General features: G+C 34.1%; 1 protein-coding gene across 1 annotated transcript in view; it reads left to right on the top strand.

Moving 5' to 3' along the window:
* The window catches only part of Acss3 (acyl-CoA synthetase short chain family member 3), a 153096-nt gene that overhangs the window by 33180 nt on the left and 92518 nt on the right, over window positions 1–27398 (top strand). Inside the window, exons 3-5 of the mRNA XM_020173069.2 lie at window positions 16392–16580; window positions 20235–20369; window positions 23776–23916. Coding sequence (XP_020028658.2) covers window positions 16392–16580; window positions 20235–20369; window positions 23776–23916 — 465 coding nt within the window. The remainder of the gene's footprint in view (window positions 1–16391; window positions 16581–20234; window positions 20370–23775; window positions 23917–27398) is intronic.

Raw genomic sequence — 27398 nt, forward strand, 5'->3', positions numbered from 1 at the left:
AATTGGAAAATTTTAGGCAAAATTGCCTTAGTGTCATGAAAGATCTGAAAGTTTTATACAATGATTCAGAAGAAGAGACTTTTTCCAGCTACCATGTTTCCTGAGGATCTGAATATTTTAAACAACCCTTTACTAATGCTCGTGTACAGGGATTTGATTCCCCAATTCAGACCCAAACTTCATTCAACAAATATTTGCTTTATATATAAAATTCTATCAGGAACAAAGGATAACAGATAAATGGACACATTCCTTATTATCAATGGCTAAGAAATCAGATATACTTAGCCAATTTCAACCCAATACAATATGATAATAGTGCTATAGTCTGTGAAAACACATGGGAAAGCACCTATTTTATTTTACTATAACAAATATCTGTGATTAATTTATAAAGAGGAAAAGTTTAATTTGGCTCACAGTGTTGGAGGTTCCAGTCCAAGGTCAGGCAGGCCTATTGCTGTGGACCTATGAGGTATGCCAGATGGCAACCATGGGGAGCATGTGGTAAAGCTCACTGCTCTCCTGGTGTCTAAGCAGCAGAAGGGGAAGGAGCCTAGGTCACACAGTCCTCTTCCAGGGCATGTTTTCAATGGCCTGAAGACCTCCCATTAGCCCCAGATCACATAGGTTCTACCACTTCTGATTTGCCCCACCCTGGGAACAAAGCTTTGATAGCCCCCAAATCATAGCAGGACCCAGCTCAATCAGGGGACAAGTAGGATTTAGGAATGTTTTCTGGAAGAGTTGAACACCTAGAATTAGTCTGATTGCATGCCTTCTCCTTGAAATGTTTTCTTTTTTCCTCTAGATATCTTTTGGGTCATATTACTAGAATGTTATTTTCTCAATGAGACCCTCCCTGACCATATTAACTACAAATATTTTTGCCCATACCAGTTCATACATTCTTTTTTAGTTTCTTTTTAAACTTAACATTTATTACTTAATGCCATTCTTGATATCTTATTTGCCTGTCTTCTTTCGTGTTGTTTCCTCAACTAGTATGGAAGTTCTATGACAGAGATTGCTGTTTTGCTTGCAGAACAAAAATGCACATAGTAAATGGTTACAAATGATGAGTGAGTTAAGTACCATTTAAAATTTTTAATGGCTAGCTTCTTTATGACATAAAATTCTTTTTAGTTGTGTCAGTAATAAAACTTGATCATCTTTCCATGTAAATTGTAAGTTCTGTTCATGGAGAACTTTAACCTACATTTAGCTTGGTACTCCAAAATGAATATGTCCTCCTTTAATTTCTTCATTAACAGTCAAAGATCACATTCCAGGGGATCTGTATTATGACCATCTTCTTTTTTTAAACTCTTTTCAAGTCAATTGGTCATACTAAAATAAACCTCAATGAAATAAAAAGGTGTGTATGTGTATGAATATCATATATATAATGTTATTCATTTTTAGATATTCTACATTGAATTTTTTCCCCCATTACTGATTTAGCATTGAGTTTACCTCTGTTTTTGGACTTTGCTCTTTTTTGTATTCTAACAATTATAAACTTTTCTGTTTATTCACTAAATAAGAAAGTGACCCTAGAAGGCATTTGAGAAATTTTCATGAATATATGGATGGACATGAAGAAAATTAATAAAACACAATGTGATAAATTTTCCTGATTTAATTCAAACTGAAAGTGCCTATTATCTCCTCTAAAGATATTTTTGAATCATAATTATGGCAGTGCTTGTAATTACAAAGGTTTAATAATTTAGAAGAGAAAATTACTCTGAAATCAAGGGTCATGTCCCTAAAAGTCCACTTCCAACCCCTGCTCTTTGGAATGCACTCTTCAAAATATAAATTCCATTTTCTCAGAAATATGTCAGGGTAAAACAATCACTGATCATTAATATTGATGTTTGTTTAAGCAAAAACCTAAAACACAAAAATCAGAAGAACATGCAAAAATTCATCTGTGACAGTGGCTGTCTTGTTGGGGGGAAATGAAATATTTTCAAGTTTTAGAGAAAAACTTTTGTATAATTAAAGAGAAGGCTTTGTCAATATTTTTAAACTTTAAGAAAAAAATGATGAAGATCCCATAGTGCAAGAGGTATATTTAAATGGTTTTAAAAATCTAAAGTTAAAAAAGACATTTTCTCCTATTTTTAAAATAGTTAATGATAAAGTCTACACTTTCACAGTCCTTGCTAGTTACTCTTTGGAGTTTTGAAAATGAATGCTCTCTTGTACAATATCTTGAAACAGGAAGATAATTCTGTATTTGTGTTCTTTTTAATGTTACGAGGCACTCGTTAAATACACTCTGAGTGACATGGTCCAACCAATTTTTTCATAAACCCTGCTATATTTGTGAACTATTTTATATAATGCAAAGCTGTTATCATATATTTTAGCTGAAACACTTTTATTTCACTTGAAATAAATTAGGATTCACTGAATACTGACTTAAATTTGTAGCTGTAACTTTGTTTTGAACAACTTTGCAACTTTGTAAAATTAAAGTTAGATTCTCAGAAGATTCAATATAAAGAAAATAATTTCTAGACCAGTTTTAAATAGATAATATAGCAAAAGTTGCTTAAATGGCAAAACAGTGATTAGATATTTTCTAGCTTCACTTTTTCCATATTTAGAGCCACTAATTCCAAACTAAAACTGTTGAAATATTACTTTTACCTCAATACAAAATAGCAACAACAGGGCCAATCCCATTGAATTTTCTGTTAGATTTTCATAGATTATATTGTCCATGAAATCAAGATTATTGTTTGAAGGATGAACTCACTCTTTTCATTTCCTGCCAGACCAGAAACATTTCACCACACTTTGAAGTACAGAGCATTTTACTCATACTTTTTCCTAACCTACTGGTTTCCTTATTCTTTTTTTATTCTGCTTGTTAATATCCTGATGTGATCTCCCTGTGAGAGAAAAAAACTCTAGGCAGGGGAAATATTTTATTCATTTTCTTAACTTACACAGTAGCTAAAACAGGCCTCATAGAGAGAAGGATCACATTATGCACTGAAGGAGTTCATGAATAGAACACTCAATAATATTCATAAAAAAGTAAAGAAAAATCTAACCCTTGACTAAGAAAACTAATTACTTCTAAAAATATCACTTATCCTCTCCACATTGTGATTTTTCTTTTTCATATTAGGACATCTTATTATTAATTGGGGGAGAATCTTCCTTGTTTTAATGCATTTCCTGACTTTGAAGATCTGTATCCTGCCTCGTTAAAGTTTTCTTATACATTACCTTACTTTGCTATCTTGGAAACCTGAAAATCTGGTGATGGCTTTTATTCTTACATTTGCATAATGAATTTACTCTTGTCATTCATTGATAGACTTTGCTAGATGACTTGTATTAACTTCAAGGTAGCTAAACTCAACTTTTAGAGAGTTAGCTTAACAAAATCAGTAGGTTATCTGCTTTGAATTTATGGTATGAGTGAAGTCAAATTCATTCACTTATTCAAAGTATACTTGTAGAATACTCATATGTATTTGGTACTTTTTTGGGATATAAGTTCAGTAATGAATAATACAGTCATGTACACAGGAAAATCACATTCTAGTTGGTGAGATATTATGAATACAAATGTAATAGCACATAATTAGGTTTAAGTAAGGGAAATAAAAGGCTAGAGAGGGACCTGGGTGGCCACTTTAGATAGGTGCGTCAGGAAAGCTATTTGTCGCTGAGCAGATTAAATGTGAGCCACGTCACGAATAAGGACTGGTACACAACAATACTCAGCCAAATTGAATAAAATTTATATCAGACAGAGGCTTTGAAGCACATATAGAGTTGGACCACTGAGAGAATAAGGAGGCCAAGGATGAGAGGACAGTGGTAGAAGGTGATGGTGAGAAGGAAGACCATGTAGAACCTTACAGCTATGGGCAAAACTGTATTTATTCTAGGTACAATGAAGAATTTCATATTGTTAAATCAATCATTTATACTTCTCTATAGAAGAGACTACCAAGGGAAAGATTGGAAACAAGATGGCTAATGGTTCAGAAGAGAAATGAATTAGCAGCACATTTAGCTCCAGTCTCCCTAGAATAGCAGCATCTGCCTGCATGTAGGAAACAAGGCAATAAGGTAGAGAGAGATCTGTCATGCATTCTGGAAGCTGTTCCACATTTGTGTCTTGTTTTCATCTCTGGTTACACCCACTGGGTTCAAAAATGTCCAATTGATTTCATCAGCTACCTTTGAGTGCCCCACTTGCTCCCCATTTTTGAATTTATTTATTTATTCATTCATCTATTTTTACCGTACTGTAAGAAATTGCTCCTGCATAACTTTCATGTATCTTAGGAAAGATAATTTGTTATAACTCATTTACTTTCTTTCATGTGTGTATATGATATGTAATATATGTAGTAAGAATGATTTTCATTATTTAAAGTATGTCTAACAATTTATACACTATTTTTCTGAAAAAAATTTATTGAGTTTTGGTTGAAGTGTTAGCTGCCAAAAACAAAGATACTCAAAAATAGAGTGGTTTAAAATTTAAAAACTACATTTCTTGGACTGGAAGTGTGGCTCAAGTGTTAGAGTGCCTGCTTTGCAAGTGTGAAGCCCTTAGTTCAAACCCCAGTCCTGCCCCCACCCAAATGCATTTCTCTCACATAATTATCTAGAAGATGAGGTTCAGTTTGGCTTGACCTGATTTCATTAAATTTTATTGCCCCTTTACCCTCTAGTTCACTGCCTCATCTGCATCATTGAAGCTGAGGCAAAAGCACATGTGTCCTAATTCTTGGGAAGGTGAAGGAGGATTTAAAGGAACAGACATGTTGTATTTTAAAGCCTATTACCAGAAATATACTTGGTCTCCCTACACATCTCGTTTTGCCATCAGCTGTAAAGAACACTGGGAAATATGGTTTAGCCAGATGGATTTTTATGGGCAGCTAAAAGTTTTCTCTGTATAGCTATCCTTAACTCAACTAGCAAAATCACTTTGTCTTTCTTATTATACTTATGTCTTCTCTTCAACAAAATTAGAGATAAGGGCAGAACAGGATCTGCCTGGAAGTGAGGGGGGCAGGGGAAGGAAGGATGGAGGTGGCAGGCAGGGGGAGAAATGACCCAAACAATGTATGCACATGTGAATAAATGAATAAAAATATTATTTCATTACACAGTCTCTCTCTCTCTCTCTCTGTATATATAGCTCAGATATTACACATAAATAGTTATAATTAGTTAATTTCAATAAATAACGAGTCCAGTGAAGCAAATAGGGCTGAAAATCAAGCACCATTAAGTAGCATGCTAGAGATAAAGAAAGAAGCTATTCTTTAGTGAGGTAGTCCTCTGACATATACTGAAATTAGGTAATGAGGTCATAAAGATGAATAAGATAGGGTTCCTGCATTCAAGAATTTCATGGTTCTGGGGAGAAAAACATAAAAGCAACTGAATGTAGTATGATAATTTAATAGTAAAGCATCATGCATTTATAGCATAGAATAAAAATGACACCTTCCTGGCCCCAGCAGTTCTGAGAAGGCTTCAATGTGGAAGTGATGAATAATCTGGTCATGAAAGGAAGACAGAAATCTGTGGCCCATACATAAGTGGCCTCAACACAGGTGCACCTCAAAGGCTTGTGGAAAATATATCCAAGAATTGAATTTGACATGTTCTATAATAAATGTTATACCTTGAGGGCAAAACTGACTGTCTTTCCTACTCTAGGTTCTAGAACAACAAGATAAATTAACTGGGGAAAAAATATAGACAAGAAGTTGTTACAGTTAAGGAGGAAAAGAATATGAGGAGGAAGAAAGGTGTTCCTGTAGGCAGAGTGAGGAGAATGTAAACAAGTGTTCTTTTATCTGACGATCAGCAGCTGCACCTGTTAGCTGGCAATGTTGGTACACCTGAACACATTAACAGCTTTCCGTTTATGACTATTAATAATTAATGTATGAAATTATAAAATAATTTGATCTACTGCAAATTTCATAACAAATAGAAGATAAATAACACAAATGGAAAGATAATGAGTAACAAAAGTGATACCAATAAAGATATATAGAATCACATTTTGAGTATATGAAACAAAATATTTTTCATATCAGCCTTTTCAAATTAGACAAAAATATGTAGCTATGGACAATGATGCTATTAAAATTATTTCAATTCACTTGGCTGTTTTAAGCTCACATTTGTGCACTGTGTAGAGATGTGTAATATTTAAGAAAAATAAATTTGAATAAATCAACCATAGGTTACTTTCAATAGAATTGTTAAGATTAAAGATCTGGTGAAAATCGATTATTTTCTCATGCCATAGTATGTTTAAGAGTATTTAACTTTTATTGTAATTCTGAATAATTTTAGCTTTATCATATATAGTTTTTATGGGAAATTTAATGCATTTATGAACATATATGATAAATTTTTGGCATGTGTGATGATCTATGCTTGTTTTCTTCATTAGCAACTGGTGGGTGCATTATATTTGTGAATTTTTCTTCTTTTAAATGTGTACAGAGTATTTTCTTGAGTGATTTAAATGTTTTTGGAACAGACCCAACTGTTGCAATGATCTCATGTCCTCGAACCATTCCTGGGTGTGTTGTAAGTTCTGTGTGACCCCGTCGCATGTATTGATTGAGTTTTATTGGTCAATAAAATGGTAAGGGTTAGCAGGATCATTGCCTAGTACTAGGAATTATACTTGATGTACCCAGAGTAGTGGTCATGTTTTATGTACTATCTGTAGAAATGTTGAGAATGTTTGTTTAATTAGAGCTTTAGTTAAATTATCTTGACAGAATTGACCTAAATTATGCATGGGTCCTGTTGACATCTCTTGGTTTAGTTTATATTTGCCTTTCTTTAAAAGCAAAAAAAAAAAAATAAAGAAAGAAAGGAGCAACTTACAAATCTTTTTTCCTTCAAAATAGCTTTTTTTCTTCATATATATCTTATAAAGATACATATATAAATATATAAATACTTTCAATATAGATGTACATTAAATCTCAATCTTCATATCCTCTCTTTGCAGGTCCATGCATATATAAAGCCAAATATGATTTATAAATAGGATAAAAACAAACCTCTTAAACCAATCAAACTGAATTGATGATACTAACTTTATAGTGAATGATGCTGTTTTCTTGGGACTGAATGACTAATAACTAATGGCAAAATGCATATGGCACTGTGGCCCTGGAGCTTTGAGCTGTGATACATTCCCTGTGATGCCATAATTCTCATCAAATATTGATGATTGAGCTTCCACAATATCTTTCATTAGGCAACACACCATGATGCTTCTACCCTTTACTTAATATGAACTATAGAAACAAAGTAAATTTGCACAAATGTATGGGTAATCCAGAACAGGCTATATTAATTTTTAAAAACTGTCATCAAAATGAAAATACTAAGTTTAAGAATTCTTATTGGAAGCTCTGGCAGCATCTCAAGAGACCCCAGTTAGAGACATACTACATTAAAAAGTTACTAGATCAAGAGAAAAGGAATTTGGCCTTAATTAATAGCATGGGTTCATGTTTTCAATTAGCCGTTTAATGCAGTGTATGTGGAAGGCATATGGCAAATGTCTTAAAATAATAACTTCCACATTTTGAATGTTTATTATTGTGTAAGGAAGCAGAGCAGTTGTTATTATCATGGTCTTTGTGTTCATCAAGGAATTCAGACTTCTCTGTTACTTACATAAAATTTTATTTAATTGAGTACTATTTATTAATAAAGTAGATCCTGTACCCATTTTTTGTGGTACTGGGGATTGAACTCACTGCCTGGCTCTTCCTAGGTAAGTTCTCTATCACTTGAGCCATACTCTCTGTTTTCCAGCTAGGTCCAGCACTTTTGCCCAGGCTGGCCATGATACTTCTATCTATGGCCTCCTGCATAGCTGGGGTTACAGATGTGTACCACCACAAAGAGTGCATCAGCTTATTGGTTGAGATAGAGACTCACTAACTTTTTGCTGAGGCTGGCTTCAGACCATGATCTTCCTGATCTCCGCTTCCCAAGTAACTGAGGTTACAGATGTGAGCAATTGCACAGAACCTATAAATACTATAGTTTTAATAGTTCTGATGTCATGTATTTACTTCTTAAGGATCCCTTCTGTCTTCACCTTTCCATTATACCAGTTAGATTCTGTAGTTTAAGCATACAACTCCTCTCTTATTAAATGTTATCACCTCTCCTGCATTTTATGGATCCATCTTACTTCCACAGCAAAACTCTCAATCAGGATCAATCAAATTGTTTACCATATTTATTCCTGCATCCAGTGTGTTGAATCTTGTTGAAACCACATATTTACAAATATGGGTTTCCTATAAATTCATAGTCAAATGTCCATTGGGTCCTCAATGATGCCCTTAAATTTTTCTTTAGCTTTTCAAATAAGTTTCTCTTTTTTCCCTCCAAAGACCTTTAAACTTTAGACTTCAACTCGTTGTTTCAAACTTAATGTGGAATATTGATTCACTCCCAGGAGCCACTATAAAAACCTTATAACATCAGGCTTAAACTGATGAATTCAGTTTAAGTAAATTCACTTCACTGTTTTCTCTTTCCCTCCTTTTATATTGGAAGTTAGTTCTTTGTTATTATGAAGTCATTCCTTCAAGTCATTTTTAGGACTCTTGTTCTATTAACCCCTCTTGTACCTGTACCATGGCTGGTTCTTCCTCTTAAAAGCATCTTTACTGCACAGTAGGATGACTACAGATAATTATTGTATACTACAACAGCTATGAAAAAAATTTTTGAATGTTTTCACCCTAGAGAAATGATAAATGAGCTGACAGATAAATTCATTCTGATTCAAATATTTCACAAGGTATATAGATATAGAAACATCACATGAATCCCAGAAATGAGTACAATTTTTATGTATCAACTAAACATAAACTTAAAAAAGAAAACAAAACATACTTAAATTTTTTGACTCTTAGCTATCTTCCTACCTAATTTCTTTCACTTATTGACTTTGAAACATTTGTCTACATTTGCCTTTGCTTACTTTCTTATCACACACTTCTCTAAAACCCTCTAAAATATGCTACCATCTTTGAAATTGCTTTAGCTAAAGTAATTAATATGCTGTTAATATTATTATCAATAAACACTCAGTATTTCACTTCACCTTCTTATCATATCCAGCATTGTTAAAAACTTTGACAGTCCTCATTCCTGCCATACCACCTGCCTTCATTTTTCTTCTTCCTTGCTGACCATTCAGTCTAATTAAATTCTGCTTTCTCTGGCCATGTCTTTATTATGTGCCTCTTCCAGGCCCTTTTGTCTTTTCATGTCACCTATCCTCCTTGGCTGATTACACCTGCTTCAATGGCTTTTGGTGTCACATATGTAATGGTTATGCCCAATGATAATACTGGGTATTCTCAGTTCTCTGTTACCAGCCCACATCTTTTTCTTGATTCTCAGGTCATTTATAAGACTGCTGAGGAGATAGCTACACTTGGTTGTCCCTCTATCTCTCAGATTTAAGTATGTCCAAAACTCATTTGTCCTCTGATATTTTCTAGCTAAAACCAAAAATTCAGACCCACTCTTAACTTGCTTTCTTTCTATTGCCCTATGTTCATCAAATACCACTTCTGTTCTGAAATATTCCACAATGAATATTTATTATCAATTCATTTTTATTCTCCATTTTCATAACCCTAATTCATATAATAATTATATTTGAACAAACAAAAAAATTCATTTCTTGGTAGGATTTAGCATTTTCCAATTGTTATGCATTGGCCATGGTTTGAATATGCATATTGTCTCACGAAGGTGCTGTGGACTTTAGGAGGTAGAATTTAGTAGAGATTATTAGGCCATTGGTGTGTGCCCTTGAAAGTGATGAGGGCCTTTGGTGTCTTCCTTTCTCTGTTTTTGCTTCCTGACTGGAGATGCAAGTGCTTTATCTCATCACTCCCACCATTTTGCTCCCCCCCATGTTGTCTACTTTAGCCAGAGACCCAAGAGGCAGTATGATTGTGGACTGAACCCTGAGACAAAATAAACCTTTTTTTTTAAATGAGTTAAATACCTCAGGTATTTTGTTATCCCAATTTGAAACTTAGGATATATCTAAACTCAATAGGTCTTAAGAATTCTGTATATTATCTGATATTGATTGTCTTCTTACCTTTCTAGCCTATCTCACAAGCCTCTTTATGCTGAATTCTTGCCTTATCTATTCCAAACTACCTTTACTTTCTCAGCCCAGTGGCACATGTCATGGATTAGGGTTTTTGGCAGAAAGTGTCAAGCAAGTAAAAGCAGGAGGAAGTCATAATTACCCAATTATTATTGTCTGGAGTGGAGAGAAGTTAAAATGGTAAAAAATGGGATCAACCTATTAATTATTCTTTGTCTATATACTTTCTTTCCTTTTCATTACATACACTGTAGCCATGGTGTGTATTAATGATAGGCATCAATTACATTTTTCATTCTTTATACCATGGATTTCACTTTGATATAGGATTATTTTCTCTGTCAACAATGGCCTATTATTTCCAAGTACTGTTTTAAAATTAACAAGGTGTTCTTTTCAAGGTGTGATAAATTCTGATGATATACTGGTAAATTCTAATGGATGAATATCAAAGAAATGGAAGCACATATTTCTTTTCAAGACTATGGTCACATGTGCATAGAGAAATGTAAGACTGAACTAATTTTCTGTGAAATAGTCTGAAAATCACATTAGTCTTGAAAGCACACAGATTATTGAAATTGCAGTTACTTCAAGCTTGAACTAAATGAATTAAATAATTTTTCATTTCATTTTGCTTGCGAATACATACTCTAAAATAGCCAAATATTGATTGAAACCCACGTTTGGGTAAAATTATTTACAAAGAAGAGAAATGTGCTAGTTAGTGTTTTCTATACCACTGTCAGGTAACTTTTTTTAACATAAGGTATTTTATAATTTCTTTCAAAGTTTAACAGAATGCCATTCTTACACATAAAGTATTTCTTCCTATTTTAGATAAATAATAATAATTTTTTCTCTTGAATATAGATGGTATAGGTTTATCTGTTGAGAAATGATTTTCTTGTTTTAATGACACGACTCCTACTTTCCTGTTACTAGGAAAGTTACTGACTTAATACTACATGGTATCATATTTAATTGAAAAATATTTCAATGTTTTATCTATTAAATTGTCACTTTCTTAAAAAGTTACTTTTCAAAACCTTCTTATGTTACATGAAAATACTTATGTGCTTGAAATATTCTCTTTCAATCTGGATCATTTTAATATCACTTCAGATTACAAGCAGTCTTAGCATAATTGAGTCTTTTCAAAGACACTTATGTAGATGCATATAACCCAAAGACAAATTACTCATTGGAGTTAGTTTTATCTTTTTAAGGGGTACAAGTAAAACAAACAAAAACATACATGAGTGATGATCAATGATAACATATATTTAAAAGCAAAATTCTGGTATTTTCAGTAATCACTTTTTATGGAAAAACTGCATATACTAGACAAGTGCTCTACCTCAGAGCTTCCTTCCAAGCTCTTGTTGATGCATTTTATAATTTTATCATTATTATTCATTTATGTGACATCATCTTACCCAAGGCTATGAATTTCTTGGTTTAAAGACCAGCCATGTCTTCATTATTTCTTTTATCTGCAGACTTGACCTCAGTATAGAACACATAGCAGATACTATGCGACTTGAGTCAGTGATTTGGTATTTGTTTATTAAAATGGTTTATATCTTCCTGCAATCCCAGGAAGATAATGGTTTGAGGCCAGCCCAGACAAAAAGTTAGCAAGACCCCCATCTCAACAAACAAGCCATGTGTTCCTAGCTATAACTCCAGCTACACAAGAGATGTAGGCAGGAAGAGTACAGTCTGAGGCTGGTTAGGGAAAAAAGCATAAGACCATATCTGAAAAATAACTTAAAGCAAAAAGGGTTGGAGACATGGCTCAAGTGGTAGAGTGTTTGCTTAGCAAACACAAAGCCCTGAGCTCAAATCCCAATACCACCAAAAATCGCATTAAATTAATGACAAAATAGTGATTAATTCACGCAATTACTAACAGGAAGAATCAAACAACAATTTTGTATCTAAATAGATGAGCATATTTCATTTTCTTTCCTTAAGCTTCCTTCAAAGCACAGTTAACCTCAAGTGACCTTGGTTGTATGACACTTGTAGCACCCCTGAGGTCAGATTGAAAATCAACCTTAGGATCTGTGCCTAACATTCAACTATCAAATATTGCATAAATCAAGAATTTTAAGAAGATGGAAAAATGAATATGGGTTGAGTAAATGGCTATGATTTAACTTTTTCTTCAGGTGAAAAATCTTGATTAAAATATTATCCCTCAAGATAATAGAAATTATAAATCTATATAATCAATGGTAAGATAAAAATATATTGTTGACTAAAATATTATATATTTTTTTCTTCTGTTTGATAATTTTCAAACTGAAGTTGACATTTATGGTAGGGTAAAAATATATCATTGGTTAAAAATATTGTATATATTTTTTTCTGTTTGATAATTTTCTACCTGAAGTTGATAAAAGCTTCAGGACTCTGAATCCCAGGGTAGCACTGTTAAATGCTCTTGTGTTGAAGTTTGACTAGCACTCTACTTGAGTGATTACAAACTCTGAGCTAACTAGAGTTTACAGATATTTTCATCTGATTGCACTGTTGCCCACACTTACCTTTGAAGTGATTTTATTTGCATCTGATACCAGGCTATTAAGTATTCAGTTCTGTGCTCCATATTTACCAACTATAGACTTAATATTAATAAGAAATATTTTAAATTAAATATTCTCAAATACTTTCCTGAAATCAACTTCTAGTTACCATTTATTGCTATGGATTAACATTCTGTTTTTCATGGGCTATTTATTAGAAGTCTCACCAGAAATACATCATTTTTCCATGATAATATATATCACATATATTATATATTATTATATGTGATAATATATTATTATATGTGATAATATATTCACATATATTATCTATCTATTTAAATTTACAAGTTACAGTGGAAATTTTTATTTGAGTGACATTTACCTCTAGAAACTACTGAAAAAGGAATCTGCATATTTATCATGTAAAGCTCTTCTTTTTTAGATCAATTATGGTATTGTTATCATGGTATCAAAATATTGACAAGTAACAGCAACAAGCAAGACCAAAATGCACTCCATCTAGTGCTCACTCAGAACTGGTGCAGACCACTTTGACAAAGTTGATTTCCAAGTCCTGATTGATAATCCAGATGCCTACAGGAGGCAAGCAGATATTATAAAAGGGTGGGTGAGAGAAAAACCAACTCTATCATACTTTCTCTTTAGTTATGGAACTATGGTGCAAGCATATAGCCCAAAATAAACATAGATACCTAGGATGTAGACACCTGTATTTTAAATTTAGATTGGAAAGAAAATACAAGTTCCCTCTGATAAATGCCTCAGAAGTGGTGAGATTTATGGCAAAATACTTATCAGCATTAAACCTGATCACAAGCTTCAATTGATTGTTGCCATCCAAAAACATAGGACCTTCCATTTTTTAAAGAGAACCTGGTAATCTAGATTTATATATCATTTCAGTCCATTTTCTGTTCCTATCACAAAATGCATACAGCTGGATATTTTATGCAGAAAACATTTACTTAGCTCAAAATTTGAAGGTACAAAATCATGACAGAAGTAGGCTTGGTTCTGGTGAGTGGTTTCTTGCTATTTCAAGACAGGGTGGATGGCATCATGTCAGTGTGTGTAAGAGGGAGAGATCATATAGTAAGACAGGAAGCAGGAAAGATTCAGGGGCCAGGTGATTTAAAAAATTTTTTTAATAACAACTTGCTCTCATAGTAAGCAACTTGGTTCTCACTTCCAGAGGTGATGCCTGCAATAACCTGATTGCCTCATGGTAGACTTCCTCTCTTGAAAGTTCCACCATCTCTCCATGCCACCAAACTGGGGACCAAGCTTCTAGCACATTAGCCTTTGAAGACAGAACACTTTAACAATTAGATTTTAGGATGTCTTCCAGAAACATTCTGATGAGACTGGGATATAAAGCTGCTGGATGATTACTAGATTTGGTCTTCGTTGAAGAATGTTTTTATTCAACAATGGGCACTGTTCAAGATATTGAAGTTAAAGCTGTGAATAAGCAAACATATTTCCTTGTTCAGAGCTGTACATTAAATTGCTGTGCTTAACAGTCATCACGGAACAAGGCCACTTTTTGCAGGGATTGCACACTGAAATATTTGGCTGCAACTTCTCAGTGTTTGTCTTCATTCTTGAACTCCATACAGAATTTAAATTCATGGTTTATATTTCTTTGGCATATTTTTTTATTGTGGCTTTCTGCTGAATAGCTTTGGAGTGCTTAAACATAGCATTCCATTATAGACTTTGCAGTATAGGAAAGAATGAAACACTGAGATAGGGTCCCCACCCCCTTCTCTTTTACCACAGTCCTTCAGCTTGACAGCATCTTTCCTCATCTACACAGAGGAAATAAATAAAGACATAGAATAAAATTGGTCAGGATTCAGAATTCTTCAAACTGCTCAGAAAGGAGAGAGCAGAATGAAATGAAAGGAACCGCAAATCGCCATGTGGCCCACTTTCCTGTCTCATGCTTACTGTCTTCATTCTTCTTGAACAGTCACAGAGATCAGCCACAGTTCTTCCAATTGCACACGGGGCCCACAGGACCATCAGCTCCCTGACCTGATCTCCAGATGCCTTCTCAGTTGCTCCTGCTCCAAACTCCTGGTCTCCTGACTGTCCTTTGTCACATCATATGTGACTCCCCCTCCTTTCAGTTAGGTTGTTGTTCCTACAGGCTAAAATACATATGCACATTATTCACTTATTCTCAACATGCAAATGTCTTTTCTAAATTGTTACTTTCTTAGTGAGACCTGCCTGATGTCTCACTGACAATTATACTCACCCTTTTCCTTGAACTGCCAATCAAGTTTACCGCCCCCCACCACAGTGGGGTTGAGGGTCTTTTAATATAATATGCAACACATTTATTAGTGTTTATTGCAATTATTCTTCAGCTACAATATAAGCACCTGGAGGGTAGAGATCTTTGTCTTGTCTTATTTGCTAATATGATATAGCAGAGAAATTGTATGACAGATGTTGGATTTTGTTTGTTTATTTATTTATTTTTTTTTGTGATACTAGGATTTTAACTCAGGGCCTCATACTTGCTAGGTAGATGCTCTACTGCTGGAGCCATTCTACTAGTCCTGTTAATTTGTTTTGGAGACAGGGTTTCTCTGTGTAGACCAGGCTGGCTTTGAACTCATGCTCCTCCCACCTCAACCTCCATAGTGTTGTGATTACACGTATGAACTATCATGACCAGCAAAGACTGTTTTTGTTTTTAAGAGAAAGAATATTTTAAAGTAAAAGAAGATTTTTGAGTGAAAGAATATTGAACCACTTATGTCTGGGCATACTTCCCACAGCTTGCCATAATTGCCTATGGAAAGATTTCTTGCAGTGAATTATATTATGTGTGGGTTTATGATCTATTTTGCCTTTATTATTAGAAATTACAAAAACACATGTTAAGGACAAAGAGATATTTGTGTGTTTGATCTGAAAAACACATGCTATATGAAAAGAGATGTGTTTGGTCAAAAAGGAAATTACTTTGTAATTACTTTGCATAAGTAATTACAATAAAACTATAAAATGTCTCGAGGCAAAAGAAAAAGCAAAGAGTATAAGTAGACCTGTGCTAGGTCCTGGCTACACCATTTACTAGTTCTCTGACATTGGGTTAGCTATTTATTAGCTCTGAGCCTCAGTTACCTTATCTTATAAATGAGATAACAGTATAGTAGAATATGTTTCATTTGCTCATAAGTGTACAACAATGTTTTTTTTCTTAATGTCTGTTTCTGTCAACAGTTAATCCAACTTATAACTAAATTTGTAATTATTTTAGATTCATTCTTTAAAATATAAGCTACACAGGGACAAACCTGTACCTTTCTTTTATAGTTTTGTGTCCCAACTCTAAATGTCATGTCACACATATATGTTGTAGGGTGAACTATTAAGCAAATTTAAGTCATATGATCATATGACATAATAATAGAAAATTTCTTTATAAAGTAGGTATGCTATTATGGTCACCATATAAACTATTAGCATCATCATTAAGTATGTGTTTCTTAAGCTTCTTTAATCCACTACAAAGGCGAGGAGGTAGTCACCTTCTAGAATTATTGGATTAATTTTTAAGGCAATTATTAGTAAAATAAAAAAGGACACACCTTGCTGATCTAATGGTTTTGTAACAGGTCTCTAAGCTGGCTGGTGTTTTTGTCAAACATGGCATCAAAAAAGGTGACACTGTGGTCATCTACATGCCCATGATCCCACAAGCAATGTATGCCATGCTGGCATGTGCAAGGATAGGAGCCATCCACAGTCTCATCTTCGGGGGATTTGCATCCAAAGAACTAAGTACTCGCATTGATCATGTGAAGGTAAGTGCTTTCTTTGGCATGAAAATCAAGTTGTAGTCATCTAGAGTACAGAAATATTAAGTAATGGAGGAATCATCCAAGGATCATCTTACTTGTTTGATTTTTCTTTCAAATTGGATACTCACAATTTTACTATTCTTTTGGCATATATCTGTTAATCAGGCTTTTGTTTTTGAGTCAGTTCTGTGTAAAAGACATCTTGCTAGGTAATTTGAAGTATAATATAAAAGACAAGTGAAAGTAGATGCCTTTCAAATTATCTTGTCATATATTGGAGCTTATAAGACATACAAGAAAATAACTAATAACTAATTTATTCATTCAGCAAGCAAATTCAAACTCCCTCTGTGTACCTGCCCTTGGAACTGAATAATGAATAATGGTTATCATATAGGTAGACACATAGCTAGTATTAAAGACTACTTATTCCCCGGAATAAGGGTACAGCCTAGTGGTTAAGAAGGTGTTTGGAAGGATGCAACCACATGTTTGAATAGGGTATAATAACAGATTTCATAAATCTATTGTGAAATATTGAGATTGAATTTATAACACCAGCACCAGAATCTGGCATATATCACTCACTTAAAGATATAGGAAATTATTATTCTATGAGCTTAGCAGGGGTCAGCAAGCATTCTTCTCTAAGTGACCACAAAGTAAATATTATAGACATTATGCGTTACCTTGTCTCTGTTGCAATCATCTCTGCTGTTTTAACACAAAAGCAGCCATAGACAGTACATAAAGGATTTAGCATGTCTGTGTCCCAAAAAACTTTACAGAAATTGTTTGTAGACCCTAATTTAGAGGAAGAACCATTTTCTTTTAGTTTGAGTGGCTGAAGCCACTCGTGAGAAAGGAGAGGTTTGAATAAGATCTTGATTAAGATTCAGCTAGTTAAGGAGAATGACAAAGTGAGATCCAAACACAGAATGAAAAATAGGAATCAAGCTTTAGAGGCAGGAAGGGTGAAAGTCATTTGGAAGACAGTAGGTAGATAGCTATGACAGAAAAGGAGAAAAGGTGAATGTGCAAAGGAGGGTTTTGTATGAAGTCTATAGAAACCGGTGGAAGTTTGTTGAGCAAGTGAGAGCCATGGTTTAAGCAATGAGAAAAGAGAAGAAGAGGCAATGTGATAAGAGCAAAGGAGGGTCCGGAAGCTGAAGTAAGAACCTTTGTTGATAAGTGATCTGTTTATGAAACAATGGGAAATATGAAGGAAAAAATGTCAGTGAGAAGTGATTATATGAGTAAGAGATGGCTGATCTTTAAATTTCACCAGTCTAAGGAGAGGGTAAAACCTTTTCTTTCCTGCCTTCTTTTTTCTTTCTTCTCTCTCTCTCTTTCTTCTTCTCTTTCTGTCTCTCTTTTTCTTTCTTCTTTCCTCTTTTTTCCAGTACTAGGGATTGAACTCAGGGTCTAATGCTTGCTAGGCAGGCACTCTACCACTTATGTCACATTCCAGCCCTGAGACATTCTTAACATGTCAGGGAACTAGTATGTATTAAAAGTCTCCCGAGTGCTAGGAATAGCAGGAGGCTTTGCATATCCTACTTCATTTGGAAATTGATCAGATATTAGAACCAGGAAGTTGTTTTGAGGACTAATCAACCTAAATACTTTTTTTCCTTTTCCTTTTTTAAACATGTTGAGTTCTTATGAAGGATGTAGTTTGTGCTTCTGAAAGAAATTTAGGCAGAATTATTAGTCATAGACCTGCAGATCAGAGGGAAGTGAGAAACTTCTGAGCTGTAGGCTCAGATTTTTGAAACAGAAATCCTAAGCACAATTTAGACAAATGCATTGGATATAGAATTTCCTTTAAAATATTTTATAAGATATGGAGAAATTAATTCATGTACATAAAAATAACTTATACCACTGGAAAAATTTTCATTCATCACACACACACACACACACACACACAAAACTGGTTAAGGAATGTAGGCATAAATTCATATTCATATGGGTAGGTCAAATTTAAGGAGAGAAGATATAAAGATCTATATCTGAGGTATTTACTTAAAACTATTAGTTGAAGTATATGTTTTTGTGTCATGATTTTAATACAAATAGGCTAAAGAAAAAGATTTTATTTTATCGGGTATACATAGCAAGGATGTATTCTGACATGTCAATCTAGACCCCATGAGAAATCTAATGCAAGGTTATTAGTTGAAATGTGAAAGGGATTATTTTTCCAGAGGAAGAGTCTAATTTGACTCTATTAAATTATTATAGTTCTATATATTCTATATATGTTCTTAGTTGACATGTAGCTTAATTTCATTTATTCAAAATTCTAATCTTAAAGAATGTTAAATACAGCCATTTTGTATTACCAATATTAAAATGTGAATTGTATTTAAATATCAACCTCTAAAATATAATAAAAGAAAACAAGAATAGTTTTTATTTTCTTTCCTCCCTCTCCCAATTTTCTTTCCTTTTAAAAGTCAGCTTGATACAGTGTGTGGAGAGTTTCTGCCTGTACCACTTATAAACCTGAAGCAAAGTATGTTACTGAACTGAGCTTCCTCTCCATGAATAGTGAATGATATTCAAAATCAAAAGGTGCTATGTATTTGTATATGTGGCATAGTATTAACCTTCCCTAGGTGAAATGTATAGTAACCAGAAATCAGAATTCAAGAATAGATGCAATATTATCTCCTGAATAATTTATCATATGTCACCGTTGCTTTGGATTTCATGGTGAAGAAACAATAAACGTAGAAGAATGAAAATGTATTAAGTTCTACAAATTAATGAGAATTTTGGTTTAGTTGCACAATTCTTTATTGAGAGTTTATAGTATGGCAAACACTGTACAGGCATAGGAGATACAAAGATAAATGATACTCAAACTTGGCCTTGCAGAGTTTATTGCACAATGGTGGGGGTGAATGAACATATTGACTATGGCTCCATATTTGAGTAATGCCTAGAAAGTTGTCTGATAAAGAAGAGTGCTAAGTGTACCTTAAAGAGAGCGACAGGTCAGGCTTTGTGGCGCTTTAAACTTAAATTGTTTGGGAGCCTTTTTAAGAAAAATAATATGAAATTACAAATTTAGTTTTGGTGAACATGAATATGTATTTAGAATGAGAAAAAAATGATTGGAGCTTTGAGTTTTGTCCTTTTGTGTTTTCTTTATGCATGTAAAAAAGATACTTACATAGAAAACCTAAAGAATACTTCCTTGTTGCAGCCTGGCTAGCACTCTCCACTTAAGAAATGCTACAACTCCAGCAACAACTAGCTCCTCATTTGTGTGTGTGTGTGTGTGTGTGTGTACACATAGACATGCAACCCAGGATCCCTAAGGTTTGTATTCCACTGGATCATAACAAATTCACCTGGCTTAGTGAATTCCTTGCAAGATATTTTGTACAGTTCATATTTATAGGCCCAAAGCTTCATTGAGTGTATAATTTTGAATGGGTAAGTGAGATTTATGTGTAAGTTGTTAGGACTATAGTGCTTAAAAAGGGTTTATTGGTTTTCACACCATTTATTCAATAAAGAACTGAATCATTCAAACATTTCTCTAGAAATGTTAAATTGCCAGTCTGTACCTGAAATATTGTGATTGCCTTAATTAGAACTATTAAAGCTTTTCTCAATTAAGTGTTTTTTTTTTCATTTCAGCCCAAGGTGGTTGTTACAGCATCCTTTGGCATTGAACCTGGAAGGAGGGTAGAATACATACCGCTCATAGAGGAAGCACTAAGAACAGGACAACACAAACCAGAAAAAATTCTCATTTACAGTCGTCCAAATATGGTAACCTGAATGTGAATTTGGTTTTTGCTTATGGTAATGTGCCAAGGATAATTCTAGTCTTGACCATTTCAAGGAGACATTTTATTCATAAACTATTAAATACATACCCTAAATGTTATTGCCGTTTCTAGGGAAGAAAGATATGGATGATATGTCTTTAAGAAAAACAAGGTTAAAATAGGCTGAATGTAGTGGAAATATATTTTGTACTCATGTATGAAAATGGAAAAAGGAGACCTGTAGAACTATTCCAGGAATGAGGAGTGGGGATAAAGGAGAATGATGGAGGGGGTAAATTCAAATATGATATATTGTAAGAACTTGTAAATGTCACAATGTACCCCAGATAAAGTAACTTGCCTGACTAGTGAGTGCCAGAGTCATGATTTGGATGTGAGCAGTTTTAGTCTGCCTGCATGTTTAATTCCTTCACTATACTGTCCACCTATTGGAGAGGTCTGCATAATTAGTATGCAAAATATCTTTTAAAAAATAGGAAAAGTGTTTAGACAAGAATCAGCCATTTTCAGGCAAATGAAACATGAATATTCTAAGCAGTTAAATTGTTCTATGAACTGTGATGGAAGAAAAAGCCATGTAATAGAGAAATTAATAGAATTTATAATACCTTTCCTACTAACTTTAACCTAATGATCACTTTATTTCTACACCCAAGCAAAAAATCTCCAGATATTTATGGTAGGGACAAGGTGGGTTTTAGCAGACTGAAAATTTTTTGGCAGAAGAAAAACTATGAGTACAAAGAATCAAGTGTAATTCTGTGGAATTCTTGAGAGGTTATCTGTCTGTGGCTCAACCAACTGCCTCACTCAATGATTCTAGTGTTCTAACTGTCTTGAAAAAGAATCTTAAATTGCTTTCAAGTGACCAGGATCATAATTTTATGAAAGGCTTTGTGGCTGTTTATATCAAGAATGCAAAGTCAGCAACAAAAAAGGATTGGGGTAAGGGAAGTTGAGAGAATGACAGAAATGCATGCAAAGAAAAAAAGTGTGTTTACATGAGTGTGTGTGTGTGCTATTCACTCACATGTATGGATGTAAATAGATTTTAAGGAACCAATGATGGACTGGGTCCAATACAAAATACTTTTAAATACTTCTTATTTAATTCTCACAGACCAATGGACTAGATCTTGTTACTGGTTCCATTTTACTGATGAAGAAACTAAGTTATGAATCAAAGCCAAGCAATAAAGGTTTGAAAGCTGGTTCAATCACTTTTGACCAACAAGATGCATGCTATCTCTTCCACTCTATACACACATTGCATGTGCATATTAATGTTCTCTACTCATACTTTTAAAATGCATACTTTTCCCTACTTATCTCACCTGACTAGCTAACTTTCTGTCACTCTTTCCCTTTTCTCCAGAGCCTGTCCTCTATTATGATATGGATGAAGACTTTGAATGTCTCTTGTTCTTAATAGGACCCCTACTGTTTAGGCACTAATTAAACCCAATGGATTGGATTTGCTTTTAGTTTAGAGAGACACAGATTATGAGGCTGGGTGGTGCATGTCAACCAGGTTTGCATTTTTGCCAGAGGAGGTAAAAACTTGGCTCCTACTCCTAAGCCTCAGGCACGCAATGACAGAATCAAAGGATTATCATATCAGTAACCCTGTTATTCTCCTAATATTGCCTTTTAAGAATTATAACATCTAGGAAAGACATATCTGTGGAAGCAAATATATAAATATATGGGTATATATAAACTGAGTGTTGATTTTCTCTCTTTATTGTCAAATCTCCTTTACTCACATTTATATTTCTTGCCTTAAAGAATAATAATTATTCGTGCTAGTGCTCATTTCATAAGAGGTCTATAAAAATCATAGATCTGTAATTATTTTCACGATCACTCTTCACATTTTTCATTTTTCAGTGTGATGATTTTATAGCTCAATAATTTTGATATTAATGGTTTGATAATTTGAAATTAGTTGTTTTTATCCCATGCATAAAAATAAATAAAAACATGATTTGCTTATAGTTAAGCTATTTCTGTTTATTTAATTAATTGGTGGTACTGGGATTTGAACTTAGGGCTTCGTACTTGCTCTTAAAGCAGGCTTTCTACCATTTGAACAACAATTACAGTCCATTTTGCTCTGGTTATTTTGGAGATGGAGTTTTGTGAACTACTTGCCCAGGCTGGCCTTGAACCTTGGTCCTTCTGATCTCAGCCTCCTAAGTAGCTAGGATTATAGGCGTCAGCCACTGTCTCCTGGCTCTTTCTGTTTATTTAAATAGCTCAAGCCAGTAACTTTCAGAGTGAGGCTGGAGAAGCAACTGAGCCTGAAATTTCACCTTTCTGAAGGGTCTTCAATTCGGATTGTTACCTGCAAATGTGTTTATTCATACAGGCATTGTCTTTGTGATATTGTATTGAAGCATTAATTTGTAAATGTACATATTTAAATACATGACAGGTTTTTATAACCCTAGTTAATATATTAGGGATCCTGGAAAATAGAATTCATTTTCTTTTCTTAGTCTTTGCCTTTAGTCTCAACTCAAGACTCAAGTTGAAGTGAATGGTCACATATTATAGCTCTAGTTGATAGATCTCACTAACTTTACTGAGCCTTTTGAAGCTGGGTTCTGTTTGTGCTAATGTGTTCATTAATTATAAACTTTCTGATTTGTGATTTTGAACACAGCTAATGTTTCCGAAAATAACCAGATATTCAATCGAAATGACCTCTTTAGAGAAGTGTAACTTCTCACTAGAGTAACTTCTTCGTAAGCCGCTTGCCTTACTCTTCATCTATCTGGCCATTTGATGGCGCTGTTTCTGAAGAGGTCTTAGTTTTCAAAATTGTTTTCCATTCTTGAAAAAGCAAAAGCAGAATTTTCATCCATCCTGAACATGCTTGGACATCCTCTCATTTGGAAAGGTAGCTGCAGTATTTCTCCTAAATGCCCTCCTAGAAAGAGAAATTTTAATGGGTTAGTTTATATTTTGTCGTGAAGATAGAACTTCCAAAGTAAAAGAAATATAATGCAAAACAACAGAACTCAGTTTATAAAGTTACTAGTGTACAAGCATCTGTGGAAACATGGATCACTGAGTTAATTAAGCTCAGAGTATGATGAAAACATAAGTGAACCCAATTAAATTTCTTAAAGGTATCACTAGATTTGAGTAATACATGTTCTTTCTGTCAATTCTCTTGGAGCCAATACTAAACCAATGGATTTTTATCTTGACTCCCCACCTTGATCTGTTTAGTCATAAATTCAATGCTCAGTGCATTGAATTTGCATTGTAGATTTTTCATTCACACGCTCAGACCTGTATAGATGTAACTACTGTCTGTTATTCCTGTGGATTAATCTCCTTTTACAATGTTTTATTTCTTCATTCTTGCTGTGCAGGGGATGGTTCCTTTGGTGCCGGGTCGTGATCTTGATTGGGAAGAAGAAATGGCAAAAGCCCAATCACAAGACTGCGTTCCTGTCCTCTCAGAACATCCACTGTATATTCTATACACATCTGGAACAACAGGGCTGCCTAAGGTACTTTCTCTTAAGGATAACTCCACAACAGCAGATTTCCTCTGCGGGAAGACTGTCTGATCACTGGCTGAAAATGTTTGCAGACTGTTGGTACCTTGATTTTTAGGCATAACTGCTTTGTATCTTAAAGGAATTTTGTCCTAAACTCAACATATAGAACAATGTTTATCACATTTAATACCAAATGATTTTTCCTCATTTATTCAAAATTCTTTTCAAATATCATCAATATACAGTGCTTTAGTAAGCTAGTAAAGAAGATCTTCAACAGCTTAAAATATAAGGTGCACAAAAGATGCTTTTGCAAGACAAATTTAAAGGCATCAGTATTCACAAATGTATCAGGTATTAACAAATTCCACATTTTCCTGGTACCTCCAAATAATATTCTTTCTCCAGACAACTTCATAAAGGCTTATCATATCATCTTTCTTGCTTATCTTCATTAGAGTGTTCAATATTCATTGAATCATGGAATTTTAGTGTCCTCAATCCATGAGGACAGAGGTCTCTTTATTATTAGGTCTCTGCAGCATCAGAGTTCTGAAAATGTAATCTTTGAATAATGATAAAGTAGTGTTTAATGTTAAACCAAATTTTAAAAAAGGAAATTTAAGACATTCCATATACAACTCACTTATGAAAAGGAAAACATTTGGTAGAGGACTACAAAGTCGTCTCTGAGGACAAAGACCATATTTTCTACACTTTGTTCTATTATTATGTTTTATAAGTAGTTGGTACTTACAAGTTGGTACTTGTAAGTTTTGTGAATGCAAAATTAAATAAATAGATATATGTATACATATGTGTCATTATTAAATTGAAGTGATGATTTTTTAACAACTCTAGTCATCTAAAAAATGAATATTTCTTCATATTGAAGAAGTCCAATTGATATACTGGACACAATTTTCACCAGTCATTTTTTTTTTGTAATTTACCAGCCACATGCACATTTGGCTATAAAATAAACAGAACTCATCAAAGTTATATCCTAATATGAGAGTATCAACATGAGAGAAAATCCCAGACCCTGAAAATGTAGTATAAAGCAATCAAATTTAAAAGACAAAAACAAAAAAAAAGTACTTTAGATTTTTAAAAGCCTTTTAAAAACATCTGTGCCAGCTCAAAACTTTAGATCACTCTGAAATTCACTCTGATCTGGATTAGAATCTGTATAAGAGGAGCAGAAGCAGAGCTTGTTTACAACACAAAGCTGACTCAGCCAGGTAGATGAAATAAAAGCAATGTAAACACTACATAGAACATTAACTTTGGAAGAGGGTGGCTCCAAATAAGGAAAGATCCTAGCTAAACCAGGTTTTCTCTGAGTCAAGAAGTTTTTGTTTTGTTTTGGCAGTACTGGGATTTGAACTTAGGGCCTCATGTGTGCTAGGTAGGTGCTCTATCCCTTGAGCCACACATCCCCAGCACCTTTTTGGTTTAGTTATTCTTGGGATAAGATTACCCTTTTGCCAGGGGTGAGTTTTAGACCAGGATTCTCACCCTATGCCCCCTGTGTAGCTGGGGCCACAGGCATGAGCTACCACACCCCACCCTAGAAATTCTTTTTCGGTTCCTTTCAAACTGAAGTGCCCAAACTGAAGACTTTGATATTTCTATCATCTTCTATTATTTTTGTACTAAGATGAAGAATCTTCCTAAAGATGATTTACTTCAATAAATTGTAGAAGGATTGGTTTAGAGATTTTTCTAGTCCTATGGAACTTAGCTGAATTCAATGTATATGTTCTTGGGATTACTTTGCTAGAACAGACAAAGCTATGAAGAAGCCACAGTTCTTCTAATCTAGCAGGGTGGAAATATACATGAACACAGGAAACTCAAGACAGATTGTAATCCACTTGTAGGAAAGATAGCTGACGGCACACAAGGGAAGCAAACATTATTTTTCAAGGCTGCTTAATTTGGGAGTTTACTTAGGATGGAACATTTAATAGGAAGGAATCAGATTTGATTTCAGTTGGGAAGTGAGACAGAGAAAGAGTGCATGACTTTGAACCTGATAACATAGGAGTGTGGTTTTGGATATTTACTAAAATAGCAACAGAGATGGATGGTTTGGGGCTAGGGAAAACAGGAGTTTTTGAATGAACATATTAAGTATGATATGTTCTTGGGAAGGTAACTGCCCAGTCAGCAGTTGGAAATGAGAGTCGGAGTCCTCCAAAGTACACTGGTCTGAGGATAGACCCTCGTGAACCACCATTGTGAAGAGTTGGGATTTAAGTCATAGGAGTTTGTTGAGTTTGTAAAGCACGATGTTCAGAATGACAAGATAAGGTAGTCATCTCCGTTGCTCAGACATACTTTTCTTCTCTCCAGTGGACTTTAGGATTGCAACTGCTTCGGAATTACATATTTCCAACAGATCTGTATGCCACTTCTTTTAATCTTTTACACATTCTTGTTGATTTTATAAAATAAATTTTATACTTTTTTTGATTCCTCTGGCACTGACCATAAAATTGACATCATGGATCCTCAGGATATTTGTAAAATAATCTTTCACTCTTCTAGTTAATTGGCACCTTGGACTTCATTTTATTCATACAATCCTCACTTCATTTTTGTAGGTGTAATCAGGATTAATAGTATCTGAAATTTTAATGTTGACATATCCAGGAGAGAAGTAGAGGAGATTAGCATGAGTAATGAATCATTTAGATATAAATGTCATGTCATCATGCAGTTTGTTTTCTCCATCTTTGATCTTCATGAGGAAAAATATATTCCTAATATTGTAAATCCATAAAAATATTCTTTTTAAAAGTGGTATTTCTTAAAGGGACATATAAAACACACATGAGGTAGTCTGTTCTTTGGTTGGCATTTGCAGACATATTTGCATCTCTGTATCTGCCAACCCTGGAGTTTTCTGGTTGCTGTGTAGCAGGTTAATCTGTTAACTGCTGCAGATATTCCAGCAACCACAGATGAGCTACTTTGCATACATTTTTGTTTTGTTCTGTGCTTCTGTCCTGTTTGGTTTTGGTGAATCTAATCAAAATAGTTTGAAGTACTATGCACACACAAAATACCCCTTATTCGGATTGGGTATTCTTTTGGAAGTAGGAGATTTAGTGCTGATTGTATTATCTTCTTCCAGTTTGATATCATGGAGGGACAGTGATAACAAAAAATAAAATAACGTAAGGTTCAGTGCCAGATAATAACAGGGATAGAATTGAAAGGAAGGCATGACAGGAAGGTGATTAATAAAGCCTTTGTTCTTTTGTGCATTTACACAACTTCTGTAACTTTTGTTTCTTTTCCTTTGAGGACTGATTCATATTCCCTGCCATAGGGGGAAACATGAGAAAAAGTAACATTAAAAACTGTGAACTTTATTTTTTTTTATCTCTGGTACAATTCTGTCAGTTAAAATACTGAACTTTCTACATCTTTGTTCCTTATCTCATTCTTTAGATCAATAAAAAATTACACAATTGCTA

Source organism: Castor canadensis, chromosome 8, assembly GCF_047511655.1.
Source record: "Castor canadensis chromosome 8, mCasCan1.hap1v2, whole genome shotgun sequence".
Lineage (NCBI taxonomy): Eukaryota > Metazoa > Chordata > Mammalia > Rodentia > Castoridae > Castor > Castor canadensis.